The sequence below is a fragment of the Chlamydotis macqueenii genome, chromosome 10, assembly GCF_036417535.1.
Source record: "Chlamydotis macqueenii isolate bChlMac1 chromosome 10, bChlMac1.mat, whole genome shotgun sequence".
Taxonomy (NCBI): domain Eukaryota; kingdom Metazoa; phylum Chordata; class Aves; order Otidiformes; family Otididae; genus Chlamydotis; species Chlamydotis macqueenii.
In genome coordinates, this window is record NC_141565.1 from 11,476,569 (window position 1) to 11,488,983 (window position 12,415).

Sequence of the window (12,415 nt, forward strand, 5' to 3'; positions counted from 1 at the left end):
CCCGTATCTCTGTATTTCGGGTGTGGGTAAATCCCTTGCATGCCTTCCTGCAGCAAATAAAATCCCAGGAATGCAGTGCTCCCTCAGCCCTTCCCTCCCCAAATCCCGGGCACCACGCTCCCTCTGACGGCTGGAGTTGGCCGAGGACCGCAGCGGCTCTGTTCCCATCTCACCTTGAGCAAAGGCAGCTCAGGCTTCTCCATCCTGCGGACCCCTCCGGAGATGCCAGCCCCAATTCTCGTCTTCGCTCTCCTAAAGGTGTTTCCATGCTCCCCTCCGTTGCTCAGCCATAAAGCCGTGTATGCATCCTCCATAAGCTCGCTCGCAGAGCCAGCCCGTCAGCTCTGCTAATCGCTCCCTGAAAAGTGGGGCGGAGAGACCTCCGTAAGTGCTGGGGACAGGGCTTGAGCAGGCGTTGGCTCCTGTGCCACAGCCCCCCCTCGGCATTCTTCTGCTGCCTCACTGATTTCATCTCTCTGATCTTGCCGTTACTGGAGACGGGTACGTACGTTCCCGTGTCTGGCATTTGTTAAATGGCAGCCAAATTGCTTTTGTATAGTTCAGTAACTGTTGGCAATTAGCAGGGCAGGAAAAGAAACATTTTTAAATGGAGATGTGAGAGCGCAGAAGTGCTTGGAACTGATTTATAACTCGGCTTTCTATATTAAAAGAAGGAGCAAAAGGCAAGGGAGAAAAAAAAAAGCCCCGCTCCACAGGGGCTGGGCATGCAGGCTCCTGCATACTAATGCCTGTGCTTATCTCTGGGCGCTAATTCGATGTGTGGAGCTAATTTCTCGAGGCCATTCCCTTCACAAATGAAATATGTACATGCACCCGGTACCCTCATTAGGAAAGTCCTGGGGAATGAAGTGTGTTTTGTCTAGGATAAAAGCATTCACTGGATGTTGGTGCTGAGAGATGACAGACCAGAGAGGCTTTCTGATGAGAGGAGTCCCTGAGATGCTCCTGGGAGAGGAGAGGGTCAGCAGGATTGGGAAATGGAGCCATGGAGAGTGGCACATGTCTCAGTATGCAGCAAACATCCAGTCAGTGGCTGGCCAGGAGACCCGCTGCCTCTACAACTGAGAGCTTAATTTCCAGCATCTGAGGCTGCCTAAATTCTCCTCTGGTGTTAAATGTGCTAATGAGTCCCTTGAGGAGTCCAGTTAACTCCCTCCTCCACATGAGAGATGTGTGAAATGCCACACAGTGCCATAGACAGGCTTATTGATGCAAGAGGGGGAGACCGTGCCTGCTTTGACCCATGGGCCCAGCAAGGGCTCTTCAGGATGAGTGGATCCTTGGACAAACTGCAGATCTGCGCTGCCCTGGTTTGCCTTTGGAGATGTTGGCAGTGATGAGGAATTTCTCCACAGAGAGTATGCTGATGTGGTGCTGGGAAAAGCAGCCTGCCCTATTCTGGGTCGTGGGGAGCTCCTTCTCCACAACTGGAGGTGCATGTATGTGCGTTGGCAGCCTTGTAGGGCTTGGTTCAGGTGCTGACTCTTGTTTCCTTCTTCCCTCAGTCTACCTCTACGTTTTTGGGTGAATGTGATTAAGAACCCCCAGTTTGTGTTCGACATTCACAAGAACAGTATTACTGATGCCTGCCTATCCGTGGTGGCTCAGACATTCATGGACTCCTGCTCAACTTCTGAGCACAAGCTAGGAAAAGACTCTCCCTCCAACAAACTACTGTACGCCAAGGACATCCCCAACTACAAGAGCTGGGTAGAAAGGTGAGTAGACTTGGCAATAGCTCCTTGCTTCACCTGGAGGACTTACAGTGGACGTACATGGGTGTGGGGACTTGGGTCATTGGGAAGACTCCTCTTGGCAACTGTCTGAAGGAGATTGTCCTAACACTTGTGGAAGGTGATCATCTTGTTTGGGAGATGATGCTTTCTCATGATTGTCTCCTGGAATGAGTTTGCAATGACGGTTTGACGGAGCTGTTTATGACTTGCTTAAGGGCTGCTAAAAGCAACCTCCACTTTTAGGTTGTCTGATGTTTTCTGTTGTAAAAGCTTGGTCTGTGCTAGGGGATTGCTAGCACCTCCCTTGATTGCTTTCGAAGAGCAGTAAGAAGGCAGCCTTGGACTAGAGAAGTGCCTTTTTTGTACCATGACAATGCACACAGGTTTTGTTGAAATGGTTGAAAATTACCAGTTCCCGTCTCTCATCCGTCTCTACATCTCGCCTGGGATCCTGATGAGAGCGCATGCTCTGGGGCAGCACTCAGGCTGCTGTTGCTGTGCCGAGGAGCAGGTCCCCTGACTCCTTCCAGCACCCTCCACGTTCACTGTGAGCTGATGAGAGACATCCTTCTGTCCCGCTGAGTTAACGCAGCGTTAAAGGTTCTGGGTTTGAATGCTACAGATTGTAAATTGATTCGCTCAGGCATAATGCTGTGTTTAGCTTTATCCTTTTGGGAGAGAAACCTAGGAGATGTCCTCCAAAGCCCTCCAAGTAGAGCTACGTTAAAATATTGCTGTCTTGTAAAGTGGGACTTCGTCAAGCTTAAAAAATGGCAGATTTCAGGTTGCTGATGCAACTTTCCCCTTGTGCTGATACGCTGTGCTACAACATATCATGCTCTTTTTTTTTTTCTTAACTGAAGACCATTCCCTCTTTCAGCATCTAGACCAGGTACATGATGAACCAAATGAAAAATGTCCAGGCAACAATAAGTGTCATGTTCTCTAGTTTGCAAGCGTGTGATTTTGTAGCATAAATAATCCTTTGGACACTCGCTTGTAGACAGTTGTTTTTGTCACACCGTTGGCATGCCTGGTGCTTTGCAGGCAGGTACAAAGACAAGCTTCTTCCCTTGAGGAAGACAGGGCTTGGATCAGAAGAAAAGGTGCCCCTGAAATACGATGGCTGAGATGAGAGATGAGCTGCATTGTAATAGGAGAAAGTTCTTTATCGGGGGCTGGAGGAGGCTTTGGAGTGGGGTCCCGCAGGAACATCACAAACTTCATAAGGTGAATTTCTCTGACCTTGCCATCTCTGTGACAAAAATATTCAGCTCTGTGTGTGCCCGGATTAAAAAGGATATAAAACCATTCCAGAGAGGGACACTGGTCTAGGCATGCTGTGTCCCTGGGGAAGAGGTGAGAGATCTCACAGGTCGGTGACAGATGTTCTGCCATCGCTTACTGCTGGTACAGTCCCAGAAGGAGCCGAGCAGGGGGCAGAGCTGCCCCGTTTAGGGTACAACTGTGTCTCCCACCGCTCCTCTGCTGCAGGGATTTACAGCGTAATCGGTATTTCTGGCTTTTGGCGCAGTTATCATTGCAAAGCTTTGCAGAGGGGATGGGAGCGATGCGAGGGATTGCTAGTCCCAACAGCAGGTCTGTACCACTCTGGTTCGGGCATTGGCTGAAAAATGGGCATCTTGTCAGTCTGAGGCAGGGCTGGCATGGTAAAGGGCTTGGGAGGTGGAGAGCCTGGGGAAACCCAAGGGGACTGCTGCCGGGGTCATGGCTGTGATAGGTGTCCTCTGGAAATGGTAGGTGTGACTGGGGTCTTTGTCCACACAAGCCATGCACACTTGTGTTGAAAAATTATGATTTTCTGTCATCTTTTGTGTTACCTGGACATCTTGTTGTGGCAGCCACAAAAGCTTTCTTCTTCTTCAATTTCATCTCCCACGAGTCCCTTACCACAGGGGCCTTCACCTGCAGGGTTAGAGGTGGCCAAGAGGATCTCTGTGGGTTTTCTTTGCTCATCAAAGCTGGCTGGAACTGAGAAGGTAGGGCATATTGTCCCTAATATTCCTCAGTACAGGTAGAAGTAATGTCAGCTTTAGGAGACATCACACCGCAGATGATCTCTCTAGTGATGTAGCAGATCTCTTGATGCCTGGTTTAGTCAGAGGTCCTCACCTCAGACCGCTGCTCTCTTCGCATCATCTAGGAAGTCTCTCACATCACTTTCTGGTGTGAATAAGCCTCCTTGTAAAAACTGCACAAGTATTTTCTCACTAGCTGAGTTCAGCGCCGTGGAATGGAGTGGATCCTTGTATTCATCTCCTCAAGTGGTCTTGCTGCCATCTGCTCCCATCCAAGTGCTTCAGCGATGTTCCATCCCAGTGTTCAGCTGATGATGCTAATGATGCTAATCACTGTTCCAGGAACTTCACTGCATGAGGAGTCATGAGGAGTAAAGCAAACCTGGGAGACTGGCACTCTGTATTTCCAGGTGGTGGGAGTGGCTGAGGCTCGTTTGCTGTGGGTAGGATTTTTTTTTTTTTTTTAATAAAGGCCTGTGGACACAACCAAAAGAGCCTCAGCAGCCAGTCCACTGGTACATCTACTTGGTGTAACCCTCCCGCTGCAATGGGATGCTGTGGCTTTGATCTCCCTGGGTTTTCATGGATATCCTGCTGGATATGCTGGTTTTGCACAGTGATTCTGGACCATATAATCTGTGTCTGGGTTTCCCTGTATTTGCTGAGCAAATCTTAGGTGTCCTAGGAAATGTAAGGTAGTATGCTGCTGGTAGGAACCATCGAAGAAGCACAAGGAAGGTAGGAAAGCACCAAGTCATTTGACCCAGGCATGCCCTAAGACATCAGCTGCCTCCTCTGCTGCTTGGGATCCTTTGATTTCACAGACATATGCGCAGAACCTCAGTTTTCACTGGAAACAAAAACTCTTCGTAGCTTTTGGTGAGCGGTAACCTCTGGGCATGGCCAGTGTCAGCTGTAGGCTGTGTTGAATGCTGCTGAGGAGGATGTAACCACGCGGACGTGTATCACTGCAAGGGCTGGATGTGAACTTGTCTTGTGTGCACACCAAGTATTTGATAGAATGCAAAGGGGCATTGTTGGCTTGAGCAAGACGGCAGCCTTAGGAGAATGGTAGCAAATGGGTGCTCATGGTATGCCATTGCTGGAAGGCAAGCTGCTCCTTGCCGTGCCTCTCCAGTGGCCGTTCTCAGCGCGTGTCGCGGCAGGGACCCATCCCCTTCTGTCTGTCCCTGTTTCTGACCCACTCTTCTGTTTCTCCTTTGCAGATATTATGCAGATATAGCTAAAATGCCAGCGATCAGCGACCAGGACATGAGCGCATATCTGGCGGAGCAGTCGCGGTTACACCTCAGCCAGTTCAACAGTATGAGCGCGCTGCACGAGATCTACTCTTACATCACCAAGTACAAAGATGAGGTAAGACGCGACACTGAGGAGTCAAGCCTGGGCTGTGAGCCGAGTCCCTTTGCGTTTCTGCAGTCCTCTGCTTTTTCTTAAAAAAACCACTGGTAGAACACTGGCACAGGTTGCCCAGAGAAGTGGTTGATGCCCCATCCCTGGAAACATTCAAGGCCAGGTTGGATGAGGCTCTGAGCAACCTGATCTGCTTGGAGATGTCCCTGCTTCTTGCAGGGGGGTTGGACTGGATGACCTTTTTGAAGGTCCCTTCCAACCCAAACCATTCTATGATTCTAAAAACACCCCGTGAAATGTGGGAGGGCAACATAGTCCATGTCTGTGCTCGGCTGGCGGGGAAGGAAAGGCCTGGGAGGCGTGGAGCCAGGCGCTGGTGTAGGCAGTGCTTTGTTCTCCATATTTTCTGCAGTGAGTAATGTGGGAAACACCTATTTTTCTACACATTTGGCACGTGAGCTCAGCAGGGCTGCAGAGTTTGCAGCGTTATCTCAGTGTGCCTCCCCTCCTTGCCTTTCCTATCCGGTGTCACCGACCTGACGCTGCGGTGGTACCAGTGCTGTGTGATTGTACAGGCAGCATCTGGCTCCAGTCCCCGGGGATGCTAGAGGATGTGGTGGCCTCTTCAGTGCTTGCTTTGTGAACATCAGGAAGAATGGTTAAAAACTCCTCTGTTGAAATTTACAAATTAACTTCGTAAAGCACCGCTCAAATCCACACCCCTCATCTTGTTATTAAAGCAATAAAATTTATAACTACAGTAAAATATGGATCTATACGAGATCATATAGGTTTTATCGTCCCAATAAAGCAGACTGATAACTGTTTGAACGGTGGCTTGTTTAGGTGACAGAGTGCCAGAATATTTCCTTGCTCAGAGAGAGCTGTGAGAGCCGGCTGCTCGCCCCGCAGGAGCCCTGCAGCAATCCTGAGAGGCATCTCCCTGTGCCTCCTCGGTGGGTGAATTTAGGGAGTCCGCAGGCAGGTCATAGAAGACCTGGCCCTTGAGTCCAAGGTCAGCACTGGGACCATGGTGGCCAAATCCTCATGGAGCTGAGTGCTTTGCAGGAGTGAGGAGGAAGAGGGCCTGGCTTGCCTACAGGGATGGAAGGAAACCTTGGTGTTTGGGAAGGGGCTGCGTGGTGGTCACCATGCAACTGATGGCCATGCACTGATGACCATGCTGGTGACACCTCTGTGCTGCTCCACAGACGACATGGGGTGGCACGTGCAGGAGGCCCCCGTAGCTCTGTGTGATGAGTTGGCTGGGAAGGGTTTGGGGGTTTTACAGTTTGTACAACAGCTCTGTGGCTACCATGGGGGTGGAAGTGGAGTCGTTTGGAGGATTTAGATCTGCTGTCGGGCAGCCATCATCCCTCAGCCATCATCAGGTGCTGGCTTCCTCCAGACTAGAAGTCCCCCAAGCCTTAAATAAATCTTCCAAGTCCTAGGCAAGAGCAGAGAGGGGACCGTGTGGCATTAGGGGCACAGGTGCACTTGTGCTCTTTAGGGGCACAGGTCCTCTTCTTGCCCACTAACGGCAACCTGACATCTGTTGAGTGTCTTGCTGTTGCCCGCTCTCCGAGCATCACAAGTGTGTTCGCAGCTCTCAGGAACTTCTTTTATTATTTGTAATGGGATTAATAAATCGCAGCTGTTCCTTTTGTTTGTTTTCATTCATTAAGCACAATTATATGCAGCCCAATTGCACCCTCTTTGATGCAAAATGGGAGAGAATAATTTTTCCTGTTGTTCAGTGTGATAATATGCTGTCATTGGCTGTGAATGAAAATCATAATTAATTTTCATTTGGATACTTGCATCTTGGTAATCAGTGGTCCTGCTCCTTACAGCAGGTGACGAACCTGGGTCTCTCTCCACCCTCGGCACAGGTTTCCTTTGACTGTGTTGTTTCCGTAAGACCGAGATAAGGGAGGCGCAAATAAATGCAGGGGCAGGTTGTGAATCTTTTGACACCTTGGCATCCCAGGATACACAACTGTGCTTTCGGGAGAGGTGGAGGAGGTGGGTATGGGGAATAGGCTCCTCTTCCACTTCTTGGACCAATCATCTCCTTTGGTTCCAGTTCAGCCACCTTCCAGGCACATAGGGTTTTGATTTCTGCGTGAGTGTTATTATTTTATTCTGTGTGTAGTGTGACGGCTGACAGCGGCTGCGGAGATGGATGGTGGGGGAGTGTCCCCAGTAGCAGCTTTGTGGCAGAATCTATGAGCTCTCACAAGTCCAGCTGCAGCCCGGGGCTGTTGCTGCCAGAGGAGGTAAATCAGATGTGCCTGTGTCTCGCTGGTGAATTTTCCCCACCTTGGGAGCTGATGCTGGTGTTGAGATGCAGCGTTCCCCCTTCATTTGGGAATAGATTCCCATCGGGCATCCTCTGCTGCCCCAGCAGACAGGGACCAGCCTGGTCCTGTCCCAAAAAGCCTGGCAGAGAGCCAGAGCCTGTCTGTGGCCGAAGGCTGCTGCATGGCAGCGTGGTGGATGCTGCACAGCACGCCCCGCGTGCAGCTCCGCAACCTGCCGGCACTGCAGCAGCTCTTAATCAAAGGGAGCTGATTCCCCATTAAGAAGTTACCTGTAGGGCTCCTGATGGACTTTGCCTGCCTCCTAGTAAGTCTATTAATTATACAACAGTTTGTTTCCAATTATGCAGCCAATGAAATGGTTAATCAAGTCCCCTTTGACGGATGCCTTGATATTTAATTGCAAAAAATTTGCTCTCTCAACTAGCTCACCCGAGGAGATGAGATTTCTGTCAGGTTTGTTTTTTTAAACCAGCTTTTCTGCTCTGCTGGCATGATGTTAGTGAGATGAGACTCCTGGCTGCTGGGAGGGCAGCTGCCCCTTCGTTTTATGCTTCATTACTCCCTTCTCCCTACTCTGAGTCTTGCCCTCCACCCTCCCCCTGCCACCAGTCCTTCCCTGGCCCTGTGGGCATGGCCACGTCCAGCTGGGGGCTGGGGACTGTCCCCCTGCCTTGCAACCTGCCATCGTGGCCAGGAGCTTGTTTAGGGAAAGGGGATTTCAAGGGAGGAAAGCCATCCTTGGATGTCTGTGGGTGCATCCCTTGCATCCATCTGGTGTTCTCCTCCATCACCCCAGTATCCCTCAGTTGTCTGCCTAGGTGAGAGATGAGCACGGTGAGATGGTGAGATGAGGTGAGATGAGGCGGCAGCTGAAGCCTCGTGGGTTTGATCTTTCTGTGTTTGTGGAACCAGTTCCTGCCTTGATCATGGTCTGAAACGCAGCCCCTGCCTCCCTAGGACGTTGGAGCATTGTTGGAGTCACAGACATGGCAGGAAGGTGTCATGGTCTTGATTTCAGGTTTTGCCCTCCATTTGATGATGGATGTTTGTTTTCTTCATTTCCCCATGTGCAAGTTGGCTTCTTGTTAGTGTCAAGCAGGTCCCTGGCATTACCACAGCCCCTTGGACGTCCCGCGAGGCTCTGCCTGTTGGGTGGCAGCGCTCAGCGCAGTGTCCTCCATTTTGTGCCTCCTTTGGCCCTTTCCTGGCCCCGTGAGGGACAGGAACGAACCCGTGCTGCTTCCCGTGGGACCACATCCCCATTCCCTGATGCTGTTGATGAGCCAGTGCATCCACGTGAGCAACAAGGAGCCGCTTTGGGTAGCAGAGCATCGCTTCACCCTCTCTTCTCCTGTCTCTCCCCCAGATTTTAGCCGCGTTGGAGAAGGACGAGCAGGCCCGGAGGCAGCGGCTGAGGAGTAAGCTGGAGCAGGCGATCGACACAATGGCCTTAAGCAGCTGAGAAGGCAGCGGCGCGGTGCCAGCATCCCGGGCAGCGGAGGCAGCAGGAGGGAGGGCCGGCCAGCGGCAGCCGCGGGCAGAAGTAGACTTTGGGGCTGGGGCCGGCTGGACCCGCAGGAGCCGCTGTGCCTCCGCACGCTTCCCACAAACGAACAAGGAAACCTCGTGCTTTAGCAGAAAAAAAACCACAAATCCTGACGACAGCAGCAACATCGATAAAACCCCCGACACAGACACGAGCCCCCCGATCCAGCCGGGATGCAGCAGGGACCTTGCAGAGAGACGATGCCGGGCGGAGGAGAAGGGGGTCACCTGCCCCGTGGACCCACTGGGCATCCCTTGCCCGGGCAGAGCCCCCGAGCCCGCAAGGAAGGAGGGTCGGGACCATGGGGCTTTCTAGGACAGCATTTGGATGTTGTTGTTACTTTGGTGGAGGTGGGGTGGGTGGGCTCCTATTTTTACTGTACTTGACTTGCTCTCCTCTCCTTCCCCCCAGCTGGCCGACCCCTCTCTTCCTCCTCCTCCTCTCTCTTTGTCTTTCTCTTCCCCCTTCTCTCTCTCTCTGGCCTTCTGCCACTAGTGTTAACTGCTATATTTGCACAATTTACACGAGACAAAACAAAATTTTTAATTTAAAGAAAAAAAAATTATAACAAAAAATGGGAGGGGAAAAAAAGAGTCTAAATTTTTGCAATGAACTAACAGAAGTGATTTTAAAAAATAAGCTAAAGGACTGATGCTGGGGAGATTTGGGGGTGGGGGCAGTAGGGGTGGGCAGGAAAGGGAGAAATCCCTGAGCTTTGATATTTCTTAAAATATGTCCTGTGCCATGTTTTATTTGAATGTTGTTTAGTGCAGAAAAAAAAAAAAAAAAAAAGAAAAAAAAAAAAGATGGGAGTTTTGTTAGCTGGATAGATGCTCTTATATAAATGCTGCTGGAGTGGTTCTGGAGGTCGCGATCAGAGAGGAAGGCAGATCCCGAGGTTGGTTTTTCTTTTCCTGGGGGATCACTGAGGGATGGTCGGTGTTTTGTTGAGCTTATCCTTGTTTTCCTGGTCCGGTAGCAGCAGGGTAGTCTGAGCAGCGCTGCCTATCCCTGCATGTCCCGGGACAATTTGGGGCAGAGGATGGCTGCGGGGGCTTGGGGGCTGTCGGGAGGGTTCATGGAGAGCCAGCCTGGGGGGTTTTTTTGGCAGATCTCCTGGTGCTGGAGCAGCCTTAATGAAGCCCCTTTAATTTTATTTTTTTTTTTCCCCCCATCATCTTTCTGTGCTGATGCAGGGGAAGGGACCACATCCCTGGGGGAAAGGAGAGGCAGCTCCTCCGCGTCTCCTGGCCAGGATCTCCCTGGCAAAGCTGGCTGGGTGACCAGCCCACCGAGGGACCGGGATGCTTGGCCAGCACAGGGCTGTCACCCGTTCCCCTGCCCCAGGAAGCCCAAACATGTGGAGGACCTTTGCCCAAGATTGATCTTTCTTTCTCTGTCTTTTCCTTCTTTCTCCCCCTTTCTCTCCTTGCTGTCACCCCATCTCCCCTCCGCCACCTCTGCCCTGCCAGGGGATTCACTGGAAACCCCGGGTCTCTCCCTTGGCTGCCCCCTTTGAAATGTCAGATCCTCATGGGTTTGTGCTTTCGAGAGATAAAAAGGTGCCGAACACTGCCCTGAATGGCAGGAGGTGACCCGAAACTTCCAAAAACATGAGCAAAACCCTTTCCTTTTCTGTACCGAGAGCTCCCGTCGCTGCCTGGCCCACGGCAGACGGGGCCACACTGCCAGGAGCGGGTGGCCGTCAAAATCCAAGTGGAAAGAAGCCCAGCTGATTCTGTCCGTTCCCTTAAATCTCAAGTTAAGGGGGGGAGAGGGAGAAATAATGAAGTTTTTAATTAAAAAAAGAAAAAAAAAAAGAAGTGTGTATATATATATATGTGGTTACAATCTAATTCTCGCGCCCCAGTGGGGTGCTGTATAGTTAACTGAAGGAGAATCGAACCGATATAAATACGAAATGAATTTACACAGCCAGTTAAAACAAAACAAACAACAACTACAAAAAAAAAAAAGTATACCAAATGGTCTGGAAGAAATTTCTGAGCCTTTCTCACCATGCAGAACAATCGTTTGAAGCCTGCACATCTCTCATTATGTTGTAATTTTGTTTGGTTTTGTTTTGTTTTAATAAGGAGGGAAAGGAGAAGATGCTGATTAGAAAAAAAAAAAAAAAAACCACAACAAAAAACCCAACCACAACAGCAAAACTATGTTTGAAAAAGAAGTAATAATTGTTTCCCAAACCTATGAACCCTGAGCTGCCACTGGATGATTTCTGAGAGCTGTGGGCTGTTGCATGACTGTGCTAGATTTTAGTCTGAGTTGATCTTTTTAAGAAACAGAAGAAAAAATACCATAAAACAAAAAACCTGCAAGTGTTGAATATTAGAGGTTTGTTTAGACCTGTTATCTATTTTTTTAATTTGAAATTAATTTGTCACTTTTTTATCCAAAAAGAAAAAGCAAAAACAAAGCAAAAAGAAAGACTTCAGAGGTTCACATCTCAAATGTGGTACTTGGAGAGCTTGAAAGAGAGCTGTGTGCCAGCCTGCCCCACGCCGGGGCCACCGCTGGCTGCCAGCATCTTCCCAGGCACTCCAGTGGGACCAAATCCTCCCACGGACCCCTCGGGGGGTCCTTTGCAGAACTTGCTGCCACTGCGATGGGGTGGAGGGGTGCCCGCAGCTCCCTTTGGTGCAAGGTTGGCCCAAAGCTGCTGGCTGGGTGGTGTTGGCAATTTTCTGGAGGATGACGGCTGTGCGTTGGTGATCATTGCAATTTGGTGGAAGGGGAGCGGTGGCTTTGAAGTCTTTATGTGAAAGTGGCGTGGGTCCTGCCTGTTGCAGTGGTAAGAGCATTTTTTGGGAGCTTCTGTTGCCGTTGAGGGAGCCAAGCGCATAGTCTTTGTGGCGATTGAGAGAGGATGGTGGGACCTTCCCCGTTGCTGACTGGAGAGGATGGAAATGTGTTTCCAAGAGCATCCCCCTGACACACCCCCCTGTGTTTCCTCATTGGTGAATGAGGGCTGGAAGCACCGTTAAGAGCAGAGGGTTTCTTTTCCTGTTGCTTTCCTGGCAGCGATGCTGTGGATGCTCCCTTGGCTGGGTTGGAGGGACAGGTGAGTTTCTTGGCTGTGGTGGGCCTGGGTTGGATTTGGGCAGCAGAGGGGTTCCGAGGGGCGGCCATGCTAGGTAAGCTGGCAGTGCCGTGGCGTGGCTGTGCTTTCTGGGTTCTTGTCGCTGAGACCCTTTGTGCTGTGGCATGGCTCTTCTCACCCCATGATGGTGCTGAGAGCCCATGGTGTGGTCCTGTGGATGAGTTCCCGTTGGTTTCCTCCTTGGGAGCTTTGGGGTGTCTGCGGCTTGCTTCACTAAAGGATCCCCCCAGCACCTTCCCCCCCCCCTCCAAGGT

General features: G+C 50.8%; 1 protein-coding gene across 1 annotated transcript in view; it reads left to right on the forward strand.

Moving 5' to 3' along the window:
* PLXNA1 (plexin A1) overlaps positions 1–11,182 on the forward strand; it is a 116,992-nt gene extending 105,810 nt beyond the window's left edge. The window contains exons 30-32 of the mRNA XM_086755384.1: positions 1,527–1,739; positions 5,023–5,173; positions 8,861–11,182. Of these exons, the coding sequence (XP_086611510.1) occupies positions 1,527–1,739; positions 5,023–5,173; positions 8,861–8,956 (460 nt within the window). The 3' untranslated portion in view covers positions 8,957–11,182. The remainder of the gene's footprint in view (positions 1–1,526; positions 1,740–5,022; positions 5,174–8,860) is intronic.
* Positions 11,183–12,415: the final 1,233 nt, after the last annotated feature.